Source organism: Geotrypetes seraphini, chromosome 10 (assembly GCF_902459505.1).
Source record: "Geotrypetes seraphini chromosome 10, aGeoSer1.1, whole genome shotgun sequence".
NCBI lineage: Eukaryota > Metazoa > Chordata > Amphibia > Gymnophiona > Dermophiidae > Geotrypetes > Geotrypetes seraphini.
In genome coordinates, this window is record NC_047093.1 from 56,285,600 (window position 1) to 56,309,483 (window position 23,884).

General features: G+C 44.3%; 1 protein-coding gene across 4 annotated transcripts in view; it reads right to left on the bottom strand.

Annotated features, from left to right (window-relative positions):
• Window positions 1-598: 598 nt before the first annotated feature.
• Window positions 599-23,884, bottom strand: part of RALGDS (ral guanine nucleotide dissociation stimulator) — a 162,552-nt gene continuing 139,266 nt past the window's right edge. For 3 of the 4 annotated variants that reach the window (XM_033961119.1, XM_033961118.1, XM_033961116.1), the window contains exons 7-18: window positions 22,351-22,566; window positions 21,467-21,570; window positions 20,363-20,447; window positions 16,793-16,870; window positions 16,094-16,180; window positions 15,906-15,938; window positions 15,553-15,674; window positions 14,107-14,202; window positions 13,381-13,630; window positions 10,628-10,879; window positions 8,607-8,721; window positions 599-3,539 (exon numbers count right to left, since the gene is read on the bottom strand). In XM_033961119.1, coding sequence (XP_033817010.1) covers window positions 3,364-3,539; window positions 8,607-8,721; window positions 10,628-10,879; window positions 13,381-13,630; window positions 14,107-14,202; window positions 15,553-15,674; window positions 15,906-15,938; window positions 16,094-16,180; window positions 16,793-16,870; window positions 20,363-20,447; window positions 21,467-21,570; window positions 22,351-22,566 — 1,614 coding nt within the window. In that variant the 3' untranslated portion in view covers window positions 599-3,363. The remainder of the gene's footprint in view (window positions 3,540-8,606; window positions 8,722-10,627; window positions 10,880-13,380; window positions 13,631-14,106; window positions 14,203-15,552; window positions 15,675-15,905; window positions 15,939-16,093; window positions 16,181-16,792; window positions 16,871-20,362; window positions 20,448-21,466; window positions 21,571-22,350; window positions 22,567-23,884) is intronic. The other variant, XM_033961117.1, reaches the window with a different exon arrangement.

Here is a 23,884-nt window from a genome sequence, read left to right on the forward strand (position 1 = left end):
ATCATTCCAAGGGTCATTCTTAACTGAGGAATGAGATGGCAATTTATAGCATTTGCCTAAGGTCCCTTATAGGCAACCCTATTACCATCTGCAATACGAAGGTTCTGCTGAAAAGTTCTCAGCCCAACCAACAAAGTTGGGGCAGTCTCCAGCGAGGGCTATACACTTAGGGTTCCTTTTACTAAGGTGCCGCTACTGTTTTTAGCGCACGCAGGAAATTACCGTGCACTATGCTTCTAGAACTAACGCCAGCTCAATGCTGGCGTTAAGGTCTAGCGTGCGATATTCCGCGCGTTAAAGCCCTAACGCGGCTTAGAAAAAGGAGCCCTTAGTCCAGTGATTTTCCACTTTTTATCGTTCTGTAGGAAAAATACAGAATGAAAAAAGTGGGAAATTGCTGGTCTAAGTATATAGCTCTCGATGGAGACTGCCCCAATTTTGTTGGTTGGGTTGAGAACTTTTCAGTGGCCCCTTGCAGTAAAAATTCCTGGTACAAAAAGACTTCTGCTCCTGAGGACTTGGGAGTGTCATCACAATGGTAAGGAAAAAAAGGAAAAAAAAGAAAAGGCAGAAAGAAAAAGTGCAGGAGACCATCCCATTCATTCAAGCAAATATACACAGTTTGTTTATTTACAACCAATAAATATTGTAAAACCAAGTCAGTAAAATAAAACCACTCAAACCCTGTAGGAGTTGGAAAACGCAGTTTTCAGTCTGGGTAACAGCTTCTTCTCTTTAAAGCTGAATTGCATGAGTTTGGACTGCTTTTCCCTCATCAGGTTCCTGTTTTTGTTTTCTTTAGTTTTTTTCCTTCTGCTAAAAGTCTCAGTCTCACATATTTACAAATGTCTTATTTTTACAAGAAAACATCCTTGTATTTTAAGTCTTTCATGGCTCGTCTGTCTCACAGGGAAACAAAAGAATGACTTGTGCTGTCTCAAGTCTATTTGTACATTTTGTTTGTGAATCTTTGGTGCAGTTCCAAAATGCTGGGTCCACAGTGGGGCCCATTGGTTTTTCACAAATGATTATATAAAAAAAAAAAAAAAAAATCAAAAAATGTAAAGCATGCAAGGTCTGTAAAACCTTAAACACTTTAGGGAGGTTGTAAACAAGGATGGAGAACAGATGCTGCATCTGTGTCTTGGTTCCAGTTAGTTCCCTGGCTCGGGTGGGGGGGGGGAGTGCATTGTAGGGTTCGCTTGCAACTGTCAGCTGTGATTTGGTACTGCTTTGATGGGAGTTGTTGGAATGCTCCTATCCAGCTTTTCACTGCATCATAAGGCAACCGGGGGTGGGGGAGAGGGAGGACGCACAGGTTAACATTCTGCAAATCTACTGGCATTTCACCAACTGCTGCAGAACTGTTTCATGAAAAGTAGCACCTTTAATCTTGGATAAGTGAAAAATCTACCTGTGTTATAGCGGTGATCCGTCAAATGCACACAGGACATTGGCGTGCCGACATTTCCACCCCGACAAATGCGTTATTGACGGTGTACCATAGCCTTGATCTGTCAAATGTGCAGATATTGGCATGCCGACATTTCCGTGGACAAATGCGCGGCGCCCCCTTATGCCTTCCCGTTTGCGCTCTGAGGGGGGTTGGGGGAGGAACCCCTTCCCTACACTTAAAGTCGCGCTCTCCTCCCGAAGCCTTCCTGTTTCCACTCTTCCGCTCTGATGGGGTGTGTGGGAGGGAACCCCCACCACCACTACAATCGCGATCTTGTTCAGGGGATGCCAACGCGCTGTCAATTTGAACATTGCCGCAGCCCCCTACCCCCACACTACACTTACAATTGCGCCCCGAAAACCCCGCTCCCTTCATGCGCACTGTCAGTGTGCGCATTTGACGGAATGGAATTGTCAGGGCGCAATAGTCCCGTGCGCTATTGACGGCACATCCTAGGCCCTTTGAGCTAATGCCACTGGCTGGGTAAACAGTGAATGCATGATATCTGATTATAAGGTACCTTCCTCGTGTACTGTTCTACCCAGTGAATAAAGCTTTGAAAAGAATCTCTAATGGAAAGCAGTATGGAATCTGCATCGTGTACATATGTACCCTGAAAGAGTGCAGCACTCAAAGCATCAAACGTCATTGCTCATGCAGGCATGTCTGCTCAGTTATGCCATATGCTTTGTTCCTGGAGTGTGAACAGTGTTTAAAACAACACTGTCAGTAACACTCCTTCGTCTCAGAGGTTCTCTCATCATGATCCATTAGCAGTGTCATCTGCTCTCAAGCAGCACCAGACTCCTGGCCTACGACAGGGGATGCAGCCAGTGTAATACTGTGTGTTCTCAGCTAAATGGAAGAAAAGGCATTTAGCGGCCAGCTTTTTAAATTGTACCTCTAGATATTCCTTTTGATTTTTCCAGGTTTATTTATATTGATGTTATTAAGGACTATGTTGCTACAGGGAGAAGTGCCAGACTTAGAAATGGAGGTTAGTAGAAGTCAAGAGAGGTAGCACTTATCTGCTAAGATAGCTAGATCCATCTTTCTACTCACCCTGTCAGAGAACAGGGGAGGGAGAAGGGGATATTGTGACCCAACAGGATGCCTTGAACAGCTGCCATCATATGCCTGTCCACGAGATCCATGGCATGACTGCGTGAAGGGCTTGCGGGAACTTTGTAAGGGTGTCCTACATCCCAGACCTGAACAGTAATACTGATGACATCTAAGAGCTATGACATCCCCCTGGCTCCAGTTCCACATCATTGACCTTCCCACAGGCTAGAAGAGGCTCAGCAGAAGTCGCTTGCTTTACTTTTGGCTACTACCCCTAAACCCTGTTGCTGGCGCTAGTATTTCTGCAACACTCCTCATTCAGTTGGGTGGGATGGGGAGATGTGTCTAGACCCAGGCGCACAGTCCTACTGTCCTTTATCAGCCAGTCTTCTGGTCTCCAACAGAAACCCGCTAAAGGCACCTATGGTGGTGAAGAGCAGATCCAGCAACCTTACAAATACAAAAGGAAGTAAACTTCATCCGAGACAGGGAAAGCTGCCCATGTTCTTGTAGAAAAGGTCCAGTTCAATGTTAACAGTTTGCTTACATTAACCTTCCTAAAAAAAAACTTTGGATGCTGCCAGCACAGGAAAGTCCCGAACCAGGATGATCATAAATGCCACGTTTCTGCTCCATTGTACCAGAGCTACTGGTCTTCTCCAGCTTTTCCAGAATGCCCCAATCTCCTTCTGCCGCTGGGAACTGAAAGTGCTACTGGGTATTCCAAGCATCTGCCAGAGTGACAAATCACACATATCCCAGCTACAAAGGACAGAACACCATAAGCCCAGAGTAATCCATTTCTGCAGTCCTTGCTTTTCCTCTCCATGGCCTGGGGAAAATTAAAATATACCCTTGGCAATCTTTAGGCCCTTCTGTTTCATGCGGGGTAGGGTGGAGCTGGAGCCATGCTTGACCTTTGCACCCTTACAGAAACCCCGTCTTTTCAGCATGAAGTCATAGTTGGCCGCAGAGTTCATGGCATAAAACACGTTGGCATTGTCAGGAATCTTCAGTTCTGAGATGTAAAAAGAAGGAGAGCTGGTGTTAATAATCTGCCTGCAAACCATTCTCTTACAGATAGAATTGGGGTGGTATCACTTGACAGAGCTATTCTACATTTGGCAAACACCCCTAAAGGAAGAAAGGCTGGGTAGTCCCAGTGTGGCGAGACATAAGAAGCAACAGTTCTACCATTTATTTGTATGATGAATGCCATAGCATCAGAATCCACACTGGGGATTGGCCCAGTGCCAGTTCTGTGCATGGTCACATACAACAAACTTAGTTCTTACATGTTTCAGGATGGCTTAGGGTGAGAACATAGCTGCTGGGTCAGGGGAAAGTGAGACAACAACACTACACAGCAACAACATCTGGTGAATAGACTCAGTGCCTCTGTTAGCTGAGTTCTAAAGGGAGCTATAGTTATGGCAGATGACTGTTGCTATCATGGCTAAGCTGAGGAGAAAAACATTCCTGGGCAGGTGTGTGGGAAAAAAAAAAGGCTCATGACACCAGATAACCAACCACCCTGATCTAATTGAGCAGGAATCCCAAACAAGTAGAGTTAAATTGCCAGGCTCTTAGAAACTCGATTCCCCATTGGAAGAGAGCCACCAGTTCAAAGGAGGACTACTGAGAAATGGAGTAAAATAGTATCATTAGTACCTTTTTTTGAAAACTGAAGGGCATACGGCAAGGAGGGGAAGGAAAGTCAGCTCCAATGGCAGATGAAATTTAGTGTGGACAAATGCAAAGTGATGCACCTTGGGAATAACAACCCAAATCATAGTTACCAGAGGCCAGGGTCCACCTTGGGGGTCAGCGCCCAAGAAAAAGATCTGGGCGTCATTGTAGACAATGTGCTGAAACCTTTTGCCCAATGTGTGGTGGGGGGCAAAAAAGCATTGCGTTCAATTCTGGTCGCCTTATCAGCGGAGCTATGAAAGGTTCAAAGAAGAGCGACCAAGATGATAAAGGGGATGGAATTCCTCTTATATGGGGAAAAACTAAAGAGGTTAGGGCTCGTCAGCTTTGAAAAGTGACGGTTGAGGGGAGATATGATTGAAGTCTACAAAATTCTGAGTGGTGTAGGACGGGTACAAGTGACTAGGGGACACTCGAAGTTACAGGAAGATACTTTTAAAACCAATAGGAGGAAATATTTTTTCACTCAGAACATAGTTAAGCTCTGGAACGCATTGCCAGAGGATGTGGTAAGAGCAGTTAAATACAGCTGGTTTTCAAAAAGGTTTAGATAAGTTCCTGGAGGAAAAATCCATAGTCTGCTGTTGAGACAGACATGGGGGAAGCTACTGCTTGCCCTGGATCAGTAGCATGGAATGCTGCTACTATTTGTTTTTTTTTGCCAGGTACTTGTGACCTGGATTGGACACCATGAAGATGGGATACTGGGCCAGATGGACCATTGGTCTGACCCAGTAAGGTTATTCTTATGTTTTTATAAATTCATGTGAAAACAGTTTAGGTGTTCATGACCATATCACAGCTTCCTCCTCACTGGAGGAACGAAGAGAGAGGGGAGACATGATTGAGACCTTTAAGTATATTACAGGACGTATAGAGGTGAAAAATGATATCTTCTGTCTTACAGGGCCCTCGGTCACCAGAGGGCACTCGCTGAAAGTCAAGGGAGGGAAATTTCATGGTGATGCCAGGAAGTACTTCTTCACCGAAAGGGTGGTCGATCATTGGAACGAGCTACCTCAGATAGTGATTGAGGCCAACAACGTGTCAGATTTTAAGAGAAAATGGGATATCCACGTGGGATCTCTAGGGGAGTAAAAGTCAGGGAGTGGGTCATTGGTATGGGCATACTTGATGGGCCGCGGCCCTTTTCTGCCGTCAATTTCTATGTTTCTATGTGTAATAATAATAATAATAGCTTTATTCTTTTATACCGCCATAACCAAAAGTTCTAGGTGGTTTACACTAAAAAGAGCTGGAAGATCAGCAAAATACAATAATACAGTAAAAGATACAAATATTTGTAAAATAGAATTTCAATAATAAAACTCTCATTAAGTAATAAACTTATTGAATAAAGTGGTCTTAATTAATTTCCAAAAACAGCAATAGGATAACATAGCTTGCTGAATACATTTACCTAACCAAGATTGTTGCCTACCAGCTTGAAATGCTAGGGTTCTATCTAAGAAGGTCTTATATCTACACTCATTAATTTTTGGATAAGCAAATAAGTAGAAGTTTTTAGTTTCTCTTGATGATCTATGCAACACAAAATGAGGAAAAAGGTAAGCTGGAGACAATCCCAATATCAGCTTAAAGCAGATAAAGGAAAATTTGAATAATACTCTTGCCTCCAAAGGCAGCCAATGTAGTAAACGATAACACTGCACAACAAAGTTTTTGCTTCCTGAACACTGCTGGGTGTTTCTTATAGAATTTTGGGTGCTGATCATGAATATTACATCAAAAATTACCCATCACGTACCATTTCAGAGAAATCTTCAATTTTGTCGTGATTTTTTCTTATATTTGGATGCAAACAATTTTTTCTCCCATAAGTGTCTTATCAACAACGGTTTGTGCCGCCTGGGTATGTCCATGCATAAAATCTAGCCAGGTTGGAAGCTGTTTTATGGAAGATGACATCCTGGGCATGTCTGGGCAGGTCTGAACGAGCTTGCGCTGTCTCATCATGCTATAATGGTGGCTTCCATACACCGATTCTGCTCATTTGGTTAATATAGATAGTCTGTGTGTGTATATAGTATCAGTATAGTAAAGTATAGTAGTATAGTAGCTGTAGCAATATAACAGTAAGTAAGCTTGATGCTATAGACGTTTTGGTGTCGGGCAATATGTCTCGTCGGTGTCGTAACAGCCGCGACACATTCTGCTATATCTGTGGGGAATATACACTTACGCCTCAGAGACGTTCGATGACTGCCCTTGTAAAGAAAGCCTATCATCTGTATTTTGGCTGCAAAATAGGTGATCAAGACAAGCAATGGGCGCCTCACATTTGCTGTGCGACATGTGCTGTTAGTCTGAGAGCCTGGCTCAGAGGTACTCGAAAGACGATGCCATTTGCTGTTCCGATGATATGGCGAGAACAGAAAGACCATGTGACGGACTGTTATTTCTGTTTGACTAATGTGTCTGGTTTCTCTGCCAAAAACAAGAAGTCAATTGAATATCCTAATCTGCCTTCAGCAATGAGACCCATGCCACATGATGACAGTCTTCCAGTTCCGAAACCACCAGAGGATTGGACCTTAGACGAACCAGATGAAGAAACTGCAGTGCAGGGTTCTAACAGTGACATTGACCCGGATTTTGAACCATCCTCATCAGGCGATCCACATCTGATAACACAGTCCGAATTGAACGATTTGGTCAGAGATTTGGGTCTGTCAAAAGCAAAAGCTGAGCTGCTAGGTTCGAGACTGCAGGAATGGTGTTTGCTATCACCAGGTACGAAAATTTCTGTGTTTCGAGACCGGCATCATGATATAACCAAATTTTTTGCACAAGTCGACAGTCTCTGTTTCTGTTGTGACATTGAAGGATTGTTCTCGGTCTTTGGTTGTGATCACAACCCGGAAGAGTGGCGTCTTTTCATTGATTCGTCAATGTTAAGCCTGAAAGCTGTTCTGTTGCACAATGGCAACGTTTATCCTTCAGTACCTGTTGGCTATGCAGCACATATGAAAGAAACATATGAGAATATGGAAATGTTACTAAAGTATGTCCAGTATACCAGGTATAACTGGAATATCTGTGGAGACCTCAAAGTCGTTGCTCTGTTACTAGGACTGCAGCTTGGCTATACAAAGTACTGCTGTTTCATCTGCGAATGGGACAGCCGAGACAGAGAGTCGCACTATTCTAGAAAGAACTGGCCACTCCGTAAAAAGTTAGTTCCAGGACAGAAAAATGTAGCACATGAATCGCTTGTTGACCCGACAAAGATATTTTTGCCTCCTCTTCACATTAAACTGGGACTCATGAAGAATTTTGTGAAAGCAATGAACAAGGAAGGGGAAGGTTTTCGTTATTTAAGACAGATGTTCCCAAGAATAACTGATGCCAAGATCAAAGAGGGTATTTTTGTTGGCCCCCAGATCAGACATGTTATGAGTGACAAGCGATTTGAAGATCTGTTAGTTGGGCCGGAAAAAATTGGCTGGAAAGCCTTGAAAGACGTTGTTGACAATTTTCTGGGCAATTACAGAGCCCCAAACTACATTCAGCTGGTAGACAAACTTCTCAAAGCATACAAGAGAATGAAGTGCAATATGTCACTCAAGATTCATTTCCTCCATTCACACTTGGACTTCTTCCCCGCAAATCTCGGTGCTGTGAGTGACGAGCACGGTGAAAGGTTTCATCAAGACATAGCTACGATGGAGAAACGATACCAGGGCAATTGGAATCCGTCAATGCTTGCCGACTATTGTTGGATGCTACAACGTGATGCACCAGACACTGAATATAAAAGAAACTCGGGAGCAAAACACTTTTAATTCTGTTTCATTTAGTCGCTTGTGCGAAACGTAAACTTGACTATATATTTTATTGTCAGTAAACATAAAAATGTCTATTTCTCATAGTTCTTACGTGATGCAGTAAAACCAAAACCATATTTGAGCATACCAAGTTGGTACCTGTCATAATCACCAAAAACTTTTCAGGAATCAAGACTTAACCAAAAAATTGTTGTGCAGTGTAATATGGAGCAATATGGTCGATCTTTTTTAAACCAAAAATCAATCGAACAGCTGTATTCTGAATTATCCTTAATTTCCTTAGAACTTTCTATGCCTGAAAATGTTCAAATGAGGAGGTAACACTCCCTCTGCCTTGGCAGCTCTCTCTGTTTGAGGGGCAACGTCCCTTCAGATCCAAGCTTCTTAAAGACTGCAGAGCCTTCAAGACCAGTGGAATTCAGAGCACTAGAAAATACAGTCTCTGTATGTCTGAGGCGAGTCTGATGGTATGCTGCCGCTCACGCTAAAGCTATTACTTGGAGAGTACACCAGGCTTTTTACTCTCTGCACCTTGTCCCTATCCCCAAACTGTGCCCTGTGCGTACCTCTCTCTTCAGAGAGAATCTGGACCAGCTCATAGTCTTCCGGCCTCTCCCCGTCCAGGTTATGTTTGGCCATTGCTTTGCGGATCACCACCGGGGTCTTATCCTGGCTAGTCACCTGTAAAAGAGTCCCAAGAAACATGATCAACCAGGGGGCCTGAAGATAGGGACGCAGGTCTTAGAGAAGATCATGGGCGCAGTCTGAAGAATGACGTTGCATTAAGAGACGTTTTAAAAAAAAAAATCAAACTGGTTTGAATGGAAAGATACAATCTCTAGCCTCAAGATAAAGTTAAACCATCCTTTCTTTCATTCATTCATTCATTATGATATACCACTTTTCAAGAATTCATTATCAGAATGGTTTACAATAAAAACAAAGGAAATGAACGTCAAACTATAGGACAAATGGAACATTCTGTACAAAAATAAAACAGAATGAGGAATGATATCAATACAAGGGGCTGCGGAAAAGTTCTCAGCCCAACCAACAAAGTTGGGGCAGTCTCCATTGAGGTCTATGCACTTAGTCCAGTGATTTTCCACTTTTTTTCATTCAGTTGGAAAAATGCAGAACAAAAAAAAAGTAGAAAAATCGCTGAACTAAGTGTATAGCCCTCAATGGAGACTGCCCCAACTTTGTTGGTTGGGCTGAGAATTTTTCCACGGCCCCTCATCCAAGCAGAAAAGTAAACACTCTTCTCCATCATACATAGGAAGAGTGCTCTTTTAATAATAATAACGGCTTTATTTATATCCCAGTAAAATAAAGAAAACCTGATGGTTACCTATCAATTAAATGCAATATATAGAACCACTAATATACTGTAAACCAAAATGACACTGAAGGTGATTATTTTTCTTTAAGTTCTAAGAGTTCCAAAAGCTTGAATGGAAACAAAAAAATTTATAGCACAAATACACTTTTGATACAGCACTTTGAAACACTAGTACACTTTTTTGCACTAGTGCACTTTCTGTCAGTTCTGAGTTTCTGAAATGAACTGTGAGGTTTAAATAGTTCTAAGTATTAATGAATTATAAAGTTTTTTTAAGAATTAAGTATTTAAAATAATCGAGTTTATTATAAAGTAAATAATAACCTAGTTATGTACGTTTTAGTATAAATTAATTGAAGAAATAAAGATTAAGGGCTCCTTTTACTAAAATGTGCTAGCGGTTTTAGCGCCTCCATTGAGCTGGCGTTAGTTTCTCCGCATAGCACGGGGGTTAGCATGCGCTAAAAACACTACCGCAGCTTAGTAAAAGGAGCCCTAAGTCTATTGTTAGAATTAAGGTAGGGAGGATGGGTTCAAGCCAGTGATGTTAATATGAGTAAGAGAAAAGAATTGTCTTTCTCTTTGAAAGAACCCTGAATGGGTGAAAATGCAATAATTTGAGGCTTGTTCCCATTTATATAAAGAGAGAAATAGAGAAAGAAAAAAGAAAAACAATCACCTTCAGTGTAATTTTGGTTTATATGGGTGGTTCTATATATTGCATTTATTTATATCCCGTCTTATCTTTTCAGTTCAAGACGACGAGGTAACATCAGTTAGATTTGGGAAGGGTAGATAGACAGTTATGTGACGGGGTGATATAGGGTAGGAGGAAGGAACATGTAAGATGAGGTAGGTGTTGAGCAAAATTGAAGGAGCAGATAAATTTGTCGAATAAGTGGGTTTTTAGTGATTTTCTGAAGGAATGGTATGTTAGAGAGTTTAGGATTAGAATAAAAAATGGTCAAACATAAGTTCTTCTTCACCAAGAAAGTGGTAGAAAACTGGAATGCGCTTCCGGAGTCTGTCATAGGGGAAAACACCCTCCAGGAATTCAAGACAAAGTTAGACAAGTTCCTGGTGAACAAGAGCGTAAACAGGTAGGGCTAGTCTCATTTAGGGTGTTGGTCTTTGACCAGAGGGCCGCCGTGTGAGCGGACTGCTGGGCACGATAGACCACTGGTCTGACCCAGCAGCGGCAATTCTTATGTTCTTAAGTGTCTCTTCCCTCAAGTTGCTCCTTACCAAGATACTCTTGTACATGTTCCCGTTGTCCACGTCGAGGCTGACCCGGATGATACAGCAGTCATCAATCTGTTGGTTGTAGAGAGGCAATGAGAGGGAGGAGTAGCTGGAGATGCCAGAGACCGATCGCTTATGGGTGCGAGAGACTGTCACAGGCGTGGAAGAAACAGAGGATGAGGAAGCGCTGCTGGAACCAGATCCAATGCCCGAGGTGTCCAGAGAAGAAAGGGAGCTAGACTCCCAGAACTGGAGCTATGGAGAGAAGAGAGATAAGTGGCAGGGCATAGAGATAGATTTACCTTGAAGCAGACTTGGACCTATCCGCAGTCTTCCTGGCAGAACCGGGGCTGTCAGAACGGCTGGGTATGATGACAAAAAGGTACAAATTACAGTAAAGTTTCTATCAGAGCTAGCAAAATTCAAGTGATCTTCAGAGCTGGGAGTTTGGATGTCTGACAGATATTGAAGGGCCACCACATTTTTTATGTTTTTAATTAGTAAAATCCATCCAGGTAACTCTGTTCGCCCAGCAGAACACATTGTGCACCCTGCCTCACCCTTAAATGTTCTGAGGGCTTTCCACATTTAAATACTTTTCTTATTAAGACTATTAATGTGGATACTGGCCAATAGTGAGAGCTGGTAGTTTACAAGCCCAATATACAGGGATTTGTTTAATGCTGGTTTTCACCCCAGAGTAGGATGGTGAAGACAGCGCCAGTATAAGCCTCCTTTATACACACACAATTGCAATGTGAATGACACATATGGTCTACTTTTGCCTACAGCAAAAGAAACTCGGATATGTGAAATATCAATGAATATACTATGCCACATACTACTTTTGCCTACAGGCCATAAAAAGGAACTTTAATATAGAGAATGACACGGGGAGCGATCCCCGCAGCGAACCGCTGCGTGGCTGCGGTTTGGCTGCGGGTTATGGTGACCTCATTAGCAAATCGCCGCAGACGCGGGGACAAATCCTTTCACCGCCCGCAAAAACGGTGAATAGATTTGTCCCCGCAGGCCAATGTCCCCCCTTCTAGGAACCGCTATTTACCTGTGTTTCACCGTGCTCCTCATTTGTCAGATCAACCCTTCCTGCCAATAGAACCCGCCCCCCCCCCCGACGATCGCCCTCAGCCCTTCATGCCGACAGAACCAGCCCTCCCCAACGATCGCGGCAGGAGGGTACCCATCCCCTCCTGCCTACCCCAACAGCCCCCCCGACGATCGCAGCAGGAGGATATCCAACCCCTCCTGCCAGCTCCCCAACAGCCCCCCTATGATCACTGGTAGGAGGGTGCCCAACCCCTCCTGCCGGCACCCCCAACGGCCCCCTATATCGCCAATAGGAGGGTGCCCAACCCCTCCTGCCGGACCCTCCCCCAACAAACCCCGCCATCCCGAAACACCACCCTTAGTCTTACTTTCCAAGTTGGACCGGACAGCTCCTCGCTCGTCTGGCCAGCAGGCCTGCCTCCGTCCAAATGAGGCGGGCCCGCCCCTCCCCTCCCCTGCCTAACCCACAGGATCCTAGGGCCTGATTGGCCCAAGCACCTAAGGCCCCTCCTATAGCGGGAGTGGCTTTAGGTGCCTAGACCAATCAGGCCCTAGGATCCTGTGGGTTGGGCAGGGTAGGGGCGGGCCCGCCTCATTTGGACGGAGGCAAGCCTGATGGCCATACGTGTGAGGAGCCGTCCGGTCCAACTTGGAAATTAAGACTAAGGGGGTTCCGGGATGGGAGGGTTCGTTGGGGGGGGGGGGGTCCAGCAGGAGGGGTTGGGTACCCTCCTGCCGGCGATCTTAGGGGAGGCCATTGGGAGGACCGGCAGGAGGGGTTGGGTACCCTTCTGCTGCGATTGTCGGGAGGGCCGTTGGGGGGGGTCTACAGGAGGGGTTGGGTGCCCTCCTGCCGTGATCGCTGGGGGGAGGGGAGACTTGCAGCCGTAGCCGCGGTCACTATGCTAATCACGGCAGGGAGATCTTTGCCGCGATTAGGTACAGCGGCCGCGTCTACTTACCATGTAGGCTAACATTGTAAGCATTTAGTGATCAAAATGTGTCAGTTTTGAGAATTTATATTAATTAATTTTTTCTCTGCGTGTTTTGTTTTTGTATAGTTATTAACTAATATTTAACTAAGTTTTAAAGTTTTAAAGAATGTTTCCTTTATACGTAAATAAAGAAAAGTATATAAAATCGTACCCGTTTGAGACTTTTATGTATGCAGCGGTGACGGTGACGGGGCAGTGAATGGGGTTGCAGTGGCGGTGACGTGAATGGGGTGGCAGTGGCGGTGACGGGGCGGTGAAGGGAATGGCGGTGACGGGGCGGTGCAGAGGATGGTGAGACGGGGACGGGGCGGTGACGGGGACCAATTTTTTCACCGTGTCATTCTCTACTTTAATACACATTTAAAAGAAAGCACAGCTCTTGTCAAGTTTGGTCACCTACTGGCACATTGAAATTATCAAATCCCACATGTGATCAGCCCACTTCACAGATCTTGCATCATGTATTTGAGGTCAATAAAAAAATGGGATCGATCCACAAAGAGGGCCCCAAAACTTAACTGGTTAAAGTAGCCCTGCACGCACATGCACACACACACACGCACACACCCCGCCCAAGATAGGGGCCTTTACAGTACAACCTTCTCACACACAGATGATCAGTATCCAGCCATGCCTCTTTTCAACAGCCACTGAACTCATGGTGCAGGGGAGGGGGAAGGGTGGCACACTGACCCCGTCGTGTGTGGCAGGTTGCCTCTGTGGCGTCGAGCCCCTGCGTACCTTCTTCTCCTGGCAGTCCGGGGACTCGGGGATAAAGCTGATGTTGATCTCCTCCACATCTGAGCTGCTGGAGCCAGCAGAAGTGACACTAAGTGAGTCTGCCGTATCTCCGCTGCACAAGTACTGACCGCACTTTAGCTGCTCAAAGGATTTGGAGTGTGAGCTGCCACTAGCACACAGCTCAGGGTTTGGCGCTTGCCGACTGCCAAACAAAAAGCAGAAATCTGTTACATCCAGCATTACCAGAGCTGTTAGGCTACTGGGTCCAGAAGTGAAATTTTAGGTTAGTCCTGATGCATTATGGGACCTGCAGTGCCAATTTCAAAGGGGTAGAATCAGGGACAATAAATACCACACTGCATTAGGATGTGAGTTCAATATCAGGGACTGGCCAAACAGTCTCTCCCCTGAACAGGGTAAACTACATTTCTACTGAAGCACAATTGGTCACAAATAACTTACAGAGCTTCAGGAATTATATTTCATGTTGCAACAGAGTAAAAACCACAGGTCTTGCTCTTCTTAGTTTACTCCTAAGCATGTTTACATCCTCCCTCTTTCTGCTATTGTGACCCCTATACTAAAAAGTGATGCCCCTTGGGTCACTGCAGAACTCAGCTCCCATGGATGAATGCCAACAGTCAGTAACAACGTGTGTCAGGCTGTCAAGTCACTTACTCGCTCCATCGTTTAATAATGCCAGTGTTCTTCTTTGCCTTCAGTGTGTTGCTGGCTGACTCAGACAGAGGTTCAATTTCACAAGAGAGACTATAGCTGGAAAAAAGAGGCAAAGACTTGAGGTTTGGCTTTCAAAGTGAATTTGCTGGCTAGCAACCGGCTTCCCTCTGTTAGGACATGCCTATATTTAAATTTCAAAGTGTGTGATTATACATGTAAATAGTGATGTGCACAGGAAAAAATATTTGGCCATATTTCTCAATTTTGGGATTTTTTCTGAATTCTTTTTATACATTTGTGTAAATTAAAATTTGTTTTAACTAGGGCTGTACGTTGATAACATTTTTTAAATCACAATTAAAATTTTTAATCATGCAATTAAATTGCATGACCCAAATGTAAAAACGAGTTGAAAGAAATTTAGCACGTACAGCCCTACTAAAAATACAATTTGTTCATTTTATTTTTATAATCATCTTTCCTTCCCTTCTCCTCTGCTCCCTAAGCACCATCTTCTCTCCTTCTCTCCCCTTCTCTCCATGGGCACCATTTCCTCCTAGCTCCCTTCTCTCTCCCCTTTGCCTTGCCTCCCAGGAACCACTTCTCCGATTCTCTTCCCTCTCCTCCCCCCACTTCAGGATAAATCTGACAAAGTTTACTGTCTCTGAAGAACACCCCTTGCCTCACCTCTACTCCCTCTCCTTTACCTCAGGATAAATCTGACACAGAGTTTGTCTTCAGAGAACATCCCCCCTCCACACACACACACACTTCTCTCTCCCTCTTTCAGCACTAGTCCACATTTTTTTCTCTCGGCACCTCATCTTACCTCTCCAGGTATGCCAGCAGCCTCCTCTCCTCTGCTGCACTTTCTCCATGCCCCTTGCAGCCCTGAATTCAATTGAGGCACTGAAAGCAGGCTGTTTTTCACCCAGCCCGAAGCATCTCTCTGTAGTGTCGGGAAACACAAGTCCTGTTTCCCAACGCTACAGAGAGAGGCTTCGGGCTGAGTAAAGTCCTGTTTCCCAGCACTACAGAGGCTTTGGGCTGGGTGAAAAACAGCCTGCTTTCACTGCCAGGGAGAAGGCGCAATAGAAGAGAGGAGGCTGCTGGCATACCTGGAGAGGTAAGAGGAGACATACTGAGAGAAAATGGGAGGCAGGGAGGAGCAGTTAACTTGCGTTAAAAAAATTTAACACTATTAAATTATTGAGTTAAATGTGCAGCCCTAGTTTTAACATATGCAAATTTACTTCATGCATTTTAATCTGTAGGCTAATAAGCACTAAGTTTATTTTGCACCCACAAATTTTCAAAGGTGTGTTAATGATCCAAATGTTAAGATAATAAATTTGCATCCTTATTACACTGTGCATGTATGTTTATGCATATGTACAGTATGGGTTGGTTGTCACATGGGGTGCAGGAACCCCCAGATCATCTCACCTTTCAGCCTCACTCAGTCTCTCCACGCTGTGAAACCACTCCACAACCATGTCCTCCTGGATGAAGCTATAATTGTTACAGGCAGATTGCAGAAGCTTTATTTGGGCAATGACCTCAAATTCCTACAGCAGCAAAGGAAGACATGAGAATATGAGATGTTTCTGTCCTCTCTTTGCAAGACTGCAGTTAAGCTCCCCCTCAGATACTCTGTGCTAGGATTACCGATATTAAAATAAAAAATAAAAAAAAACACACCACACTTCTGCTCCTCCTCTCCTCATCTTAGTACCCCATTCATTCCCAGCCACAGAAAACTGTTTAAAGTAAGACAAGCCCAGGGGCATTCTACTCACTTTCCTTCTCTTCTCAAAATTGATCAAACCACCCTGCAGAAAGAGAAGATCAAAAATTTAAAAAAATCAGCAATAAAGCAGAGATCACAAATGCTCAGGAGTCTCTCACCCCTGCCTTCCCACAACACCCAAACAGATTAGAAGCCGATTTAGAAACTGGAGAAGAGAAAATCATGAAAACCACTCACATCCAAGTAATCCTTCATAGCTGTGTCTAGCATCACCAGGTCTGTAAGGAAAGTGCCAAGGTATGGGATAGTTCCCTGCATAACCCCCTGAAAAGCACAGAAATAAGAGAGCTCTTTACAGTCACTTCAGTGGCAAGAAACCATAATTTGCGATCTGACTCGGAGACCATAGTTCAGTATTGTGAAGCACACAAAAATCTTCTCTGTTACTGAGCGATGTTCAGCAACATAGATCATAGGCGTGTAATATTCAGCACTTAACCACATAAGGTGAACTGCATAAAGATGAGACTGTGTTTCATGTGTTCCTATTTACGCAGTTACCTTATGCAATTAAACATTGAATATCGGCACATAACCATATAATGCTGACACTGCCCTGGACTGCACATGAATTAGTTGGGTCTGACTTAAGGGAAACTGCAGACATTCATCAGCATTAACCAGTTAAGTGCCATGATTAGCCCATCCAAAGGAGAATCCTAGTCATTTAAAATTGCTGTGAATATTGGGCAGTCTGTGTTCAAAATATAAAAACTCACCGGAAAAGGGACATATGACTTATTTTGCAAACACAAACAAAGCAAAATTAGGGGGGAAACCCCAACATAATGGATGGCACTGATCTCTGCATATTTCAACATTGGATTAGCATTGGTGGTTCCAGTCTGCCCAAGTCACACCCATTTCCCTACCTACCATTTCCCGCTGCTGTTGCTGCCGTTTCTGCACCCGCTTTGGGTTGATTTCCAGGGTTGCGAATTTGGAAGTCCCTTCCTGGGTAGAAAACACAAGAAGGTAATGCAGGTCAGCGTGAGGGGTGCTTAGAAGTGTCCCAGTCCAATGTATTTTGAATTATAAAGCCTCTCTCTATTCTCTTTTAACTAAGGGGATTCTAGGTCCTGAAAGAAAAAGAACAGAGAAGGCTGATTTAAAGAGCTACTAGCAAACAACTGCTACCCTTCACTTGTCCACATGAGTTCTGAAATGCAAAAACCCAAGGAAAGCAATAATTTCCTGGGGTTTATGAAATAACAGTATTCATGTTCTGGCTGTATGCAGTACTGGTACAGCACCACCAGAGAGCAGCCTTAGCCCATGCACTTTTCTAAGCTATCTCCCATTACATATTGGACCTAATTTTCAGTCTGCAGGGTGACTGGAACAAATGACGTTTAACAATCTGTACAGTTTAATCCCGTTATACCGGACTCATTTATAATGGAACCTCGCATATAGCGGTCAAAGTCCGCTGGTCCCGGCCGAGCGCCATTATAAACATACAGAAAATCATCGGATATAGCAGACTCACATATAACGGACTTCCGGATATACCGGACAACTATTTTGGTCCCCAGAGCCGCTTTTAGCTGTAGTTTTATTCGGCTATAATGGACATGCAGGCTCCACCTACAAGGCATATGGCATGCCGGTGATATAGCATCAAAATGCAGCCCAGAAAAAAAATGAAAGAGTATTTTTCTTTCCGGTACAGTATTCTGGTTTGCAATCATTTAGTGCCATACCAATATTTTGCCAAGTTTTGTTATTGATGTTGCTGATATGCTTATGCAGTGTCTACTGTTCATCGATTTACATTGTTTCAAGTTGCCCTAAATAAAGTTTTTAAAAAATGCAACTCTGGATATAATTGACTCTGGATATAACGGACTGTTTTTCCAGGTCCCTTGAAGTCCGTTATAACGGGATTATACTGTATATCCAGTGCCATTATCCATATATCTAGCAGCACTAAACAAACAGAAAATGTGGTCACCACACTGGCAGTCTTAATGTATACCTGCTATTGGGAGGGGAGTGACCTAGTGGTTGGAGCAATGGGCTATGAACCAGAAAAGCCATCATTCAGATCCTGTTTCTGACTCTAACATTTCATCGTAACAAGTCATCGTTACTGCTTCAGGTAAGCATTTACAGCAAACCTGATCCCCCCAGATTCCACATCTCATTTTCCCAGTAGAGATCCTTTATAGGAATATTCTTAGGGCTAGATTCACTAAACCCTCCGATCCTGTTCCAATGATTGCAAAACCAGTTTTACTGGTTTTGCAATCGTCCCCCCCCGACCCGATTCACTAAACTGCTGGTGATCAAATCTCCTACCCGATCCGATCCACCCATGCAAATGAGGGGAAATGGCATGCAAAAATAGAAAAAACAACTCGGATATGTGAAAAGTCAATAACGTTGAAATAAACACTTTCACCAAAGCAATATGATGGATGTCACAAAAATCAGTGCTGCTGCGGTTTCAATAAAGGAAGTTTCAAATGAATGGAGGAAAAAGCCTCAGACTGGAACCCTTCCACCACCACAGTGGTGGTCCAAGGTGGTTGGGCGAACACCTCACTGGCAAAAAAACCTCCAAACTGACTCCCAATAATTGTAAACTTAAAGCAGGGCTGTATTGTGCAAAAAGATAGAGGAAATATCCACTTATCTAGTCGGTTGATCGGTACACCAACGATGGCCAGCGTTTCACATATCTGCTGCCTCAGGGTGTAAAGCGATCCGATCAAACTTTAAACTGGACGCAAACCGCATCTCATGATCATGAGCCCTGCTTTAAGTTTACAATTATTGGGAGTCAGTTTGGAGGTTTTTTTGCCAGTGAGGTGTTCGCCCAACCACCTTGGACCACCATTGTGGTGGTGGAAGGGTTCCAGTCTGAGGCTTTTTCCTCCATTCATTTGAAACTTCCTTTATTGAAACCGCAGCAGCACTGATTTTTGTGACATCCATCATATTGCTTTGGTGAAAGTGTTTATTTCAATGCAAAAATAGAAAGCCATCAAAATTCACTAAGCAGAAAAAGAAAGACTGATTGGGTTTGCCGATCTGAAGTGAAGCAATGCTGAGGACCTGTCGCTTACTATCCTTGCCGACTCTCCTGCCCTCTTCTGCCCTTACAACCCCATATAAAACAACCATCAAAATAAAAAATAAAACTGTAAAATATCTTTAAAACCACAGGCTCGCAAAAAGCGCATTGCGAGCTTGTGGTTTTAACCTGACAAAAGTGCCCCCCCTCCCTGAACCCAAAAAAATGCCTCCCCCTCGTGCCAATGCCCACTGCCGTCGTAGCTTCAAAATTATGGCATGAGGGATTCCCACGCCCTCCTGCCATCGGGCCAACTCTCCACGCAAAAAAACCCCAAAAATGGCAGTAGGGACGACGACTCCCTCCTGCTACCAGACACCCCTCCCCGTTCCATTCTCCCCTCCCCATAAGGGAGCAGGAGGGGTGCTCACTACCCTGCTCCTATGGCTCCAGCACAGGGAGGGGCCTATGGCCCTGATTGGCTCAGGCGCCTCAGGTTCCTCCCTTGGGATGGGCCTGAGGTGCCTCAGCTAATCAGGGACTTCTTTAAGGAGTAATACATGCAAAATATCTGCCCGATTTAAAAAAAAAAAATTTAAGCCGGCAGAAGCCCTGACAACAGTAACAGGAGGCTGCTTTTTCTGTCACTACTGTCAGGGCTCTGCCCCGACTCAATCGCTTTGAGTTGGGAGTTTGCATGCAAATGATTTGCATGCAAAGAAGATAGTGAATCAATTGCTGTTTTAAAATCGGCCAGGAATCGGTCAACAGCGATTGACTCCCTATCTTTAGTGAATCTGGGCCTTAGTTACTATTTGACAAAGGAGCCTAAACGTCTTGACTGCATAAAAAGTTTTCACACCCCTAGATTCAGTGCCTGGTGGAAGCCCCTTTACAACAAAAACCATGGTGTCTATAGAAATTAGTAGGAGTACTAGCAACTGTTTCAATTCATTCAAAATAAGCACGAAAATCTGGTTCAGGTTTTCTGTCTAACCTTAGCTGTGTCATGCAGAACGAACTTAGAAGTAAGAGATAACAGAGTAAGGAATTCCTCTGTGCTGACGCATCCCTCCCGCTCCTGGGGTGTTTGTCTTATCTGGGACTCCCACAGGGGAATCCCTCACCATTACCAGGTCCCTCCCAGGTTTGTATGTTGAACCCTTAGGCTGATAACACTCCCCTTCCACCTTCCCCACCCTCTCAGTGCTAACATTTTATTTCACCTAAAGCAATGTCGGGAAGAAGAGAAGTCATAATTTCCAGAATCACCACCTTTAAAAAGTCAATGCATCTGCCAAGCATAGGCAGGTTAGGGCACAGCATGAGGCAGTTTGCTGTGTGCTCGTAACAGGCTGTATATGCCAGGCAGTGCCTGGCTTTTACCAGTACCCTGCCCACTTAGGGCTCTGAGGAGTTCCCCCTACCTTAATAAGCAGCTCCCGGCTCAGGGAATGGTTGTTTTCATCTGAAAATATTTCCGATAACTCCATGAAGATCCGGAAACTCTCCCTATTCAAAACAGAAGGAAATTGTAGCTAATTACCTGGGTACGTGGCGTGGGGAGTACATAGGAGAAGCAACTTGCCTTTGTGCAGTAAATCTTAACAACATGACATCTCTCCATCAAGTATGTGTGAACGTCTGCTGATGGCTAGTTTGCAGCTGAGCCCACTACTCAGATTTGCAACGTAAGTGAGCCCCAGAGCCAGCTTGTACTACCTTATATCATGATAAACCATACACTGGTGAGTAGAGTAGTTTAATGGTTAGTGCAGTGGACTGAGAACCTGGGGAATTGGGTTCGATTCCCACTGCAGCTCCTTGTGACTCCAGGCAAGTCCCGTAACTTTCCGTTACCCCAGGTACAAAAACAAGATTGTGAACCCACTAGGGACACAGAAAGTTACCTGTATATAATAAATGTAAACCGCTTTGGTGGTATCTCAAATTCATGACTCTTGTCCCCTGTCTCAAGAGGCCTCGCCTCTCCTCTCCAGTGGCGCAGTGAGGATGAGAGGCACCCCCTCCCCCACCCTTTTCTTCGCCCCCACCCCCATTCGCTCCTTCCCCACCCCCTTCCTGCCATGCGTGCGTGCCCCTTCCCTTCCCCCATACTTCTAACATTTCCGGCGCAAGCAGCAGCCCTAAACTGCTGCTCACGCCAGCGTCGACTCTTCCTCTGCCGTCCCTTCCTAGGGCCAAGAACATTAAAGAGGTACGGGGAAGGGGGGCACACACGCAGTTGTGAGAGGGCACCAGCACCCATCCTCCTCTCTGCCTCCCCCTTACTACGCCACCGTCTCCACTTGGTGTGGCTACTTAAATGGCATGCAGCTTGTCTTGCAGGTTGGCACCTAATAAATCAGTTGCATGTTCAGCTGTGCTTAGTTACCTCTGCAGTGGCTGTAAGCCGGCCACATTCTTCAGCTCTGGAGCTGATCCCTAGCTTATGGGATACAGAGAGGAAAGAGTGAAGAAGGAGATGGTGGGGGGGGGAGGGATGATCTGGAGTAGGAGCAGTTAACTACCTGGACACCTCATCCCAGGTTTTCTTGAGCCGGTGAATGGCATTACATTGCAGGGCGGAAAGGATGGCACGCAGAGAGGAGAAATTCTTCAGCATCCGACACTCCTAAGCAGAAACCACAAAAAGAGTGAGTCACCAACCGAAGAATGCTCAGAAAGCAATATACAAACAATGTGACCTTTTCTGTCATGTGCACTCATATCCCTACCTCTGCTGACACACGCGTGCTCTCCTGAGAAAGTGGAGTGCACTTAAGACAAAATACGGGAATGCTTCGGTTTAGCTCTCCTGGATTTTCCCTGTTCCATTCAAACTTACTCTTGCATGATCTTACAATGTTACTAGGACTGTGTGGTCTAGTTCTCATCCAGTTGCCATCTGGGGTTTTGGACCCAAGATTTCCCTAAAGCAGCAGGGACATGAATCATATAAGAACCTAAGAATTTCCAGACTAAAGGTCCATCAAGCCCAGTATCCTGTTTCCAACAGTGGCCAACCCACAGAAACCCATTCCAGAGCTGAGATTGTGATGTCATAATGCCTCATTCCACCAGTGCCTAAGAGACAACCTCATCAGTGATGTCACAGTGACTTGATTGTCCTATACTTGGCTCACATAAGAACCTAAGAATTGCCATACTAGGACAGACTAAAGGTCCTTCAAGCCCAGTATCCTGTTTCCAACAGTGACCAACCCAGATCCCAAGTGCCTAGATCTCAAACTTAACAATAGCAGGGGTGGCTCAACTGCCCTAGCTTGTGATCTCCTTTTCAATCACATTAGAGCCTTTAGACTGTGAGAGAGATCCACAGCTGGCAGGTTGGGTGTTTGAGGGGGAAGAGATCATCAAATTAAGGTTCTCAGGGAAATAGGAATCTCCTTACCCGTGCAATGTCAATCCATCGCTCCACCACCTTTGCCCTCTGTTGGGGTTTCAGGGCCCTGTCACCAAGGCACGTAGCGATGACACAATTGGTGACACTGTTGAACTGCGAGACAGTGGCACGGATGGTAGGTGCTAGGTGCTCTTTACCCTTCTTGTCCCGCTGGGACCAGATGCAGCCCAAGCAATGATAGGGAACCACTTTCTTAAAGAGGTCCTGCAAAGAAAGAGAATGCCACAGTCTTACCGCCGTTGTTCGAGAGAAACATTTAGGGCCTGATTCCATAAAACGGTGCCTAGGCTAGCCGATTTCGGTGCGGAACTCAAAATTTTTTAATTGGCGCAATATTTGAAAATGCCATTAAAAGCCGATTAAAAACATCTCACAAATTTTAGAGACATCTGAGAAGGATTAAGCATCATCAGCTACTATGATTATTACCTTAGCTTTGCCAATTGATAAAACATGGTTGTTAAAACTTTACTTTAAAAATAGACAAAAAAGTTTTCTTGGTCACAAAATACAAATGTTTCCAGATTTGGCACGGGAGACGCAAAGGCGCCGCCGTGATTTTCTTCTTTTGAAACCTGGGGTTTTATCTCTGGGGGCAACTTTTTATTTGAGACATCCGTGTAAATGTATTGTGTGTTACCGTACTTTCAAATATATGTTTTTTGAACCATCTCAATTGACAAATTTCGTGGCAATGTCTCGTCTAAATGCAAATAATCTTTGAGCCCTATAACTTGGTTATTGATGACCTCACTTCACTGCTATAGCTCTCAGTTTCTTATGTATTATTATTATTTTTTCTTTATTATTTCGCCATTTTTCTTTAACTCTTGGATCTTAATTTGAGGACTTGAGCATAAATAGTATATTTGTTAATCTATGAGTTATATTTGGATTGTATCTGATATCTATTCTATTATTGCTCTCTGTACAAGTGTAATACTTGGAATTTAAATTGAAAATTAATAAAAGATTTAAGCATAAAAAAAAAGCCGATTAAAAACCCAATTAAGTTCCACACCAAAATCGGCAAGGCGCCTAGTGGCACCTATATGAAAAGTAGGCATGGCTAGGGGCAGAGTTTGAGCATGGAAAGTGTTAGGCACTGGTATTTTAGGCCAGGAAAACCCTGGCCTAATATATCGGCACCTAAGTTGTGGACGCCTACTGGTGCCTAACTCAATTTAGGCATAATTCTACAAACGGTGCCTGAATTTGATCAACATGCGGAAAGCACCATTTCCTTAGCCACCCACCATAGAATTGAAGCCTGGTTTCTTTTTGGTTTGTTAAAAGTTGAGCTATGTAACGGACATATGTGTTTGTTGAAGCTTTGTTTTTCCTTTCTTTAGCTCAATAAAAATTATTTGAGCATAGAATCGAAGCCTTAGCATCTATTCATGTTCTGTAGCTGACAATGAGACCAGGTCTAAAATTCAGAACCTGAAAAGAACTTGTTAATGAATCATTTACAGCAGAGCGTTTGCTTATGCAATTCTCTTTCTTGCTGGAACTGGAAACT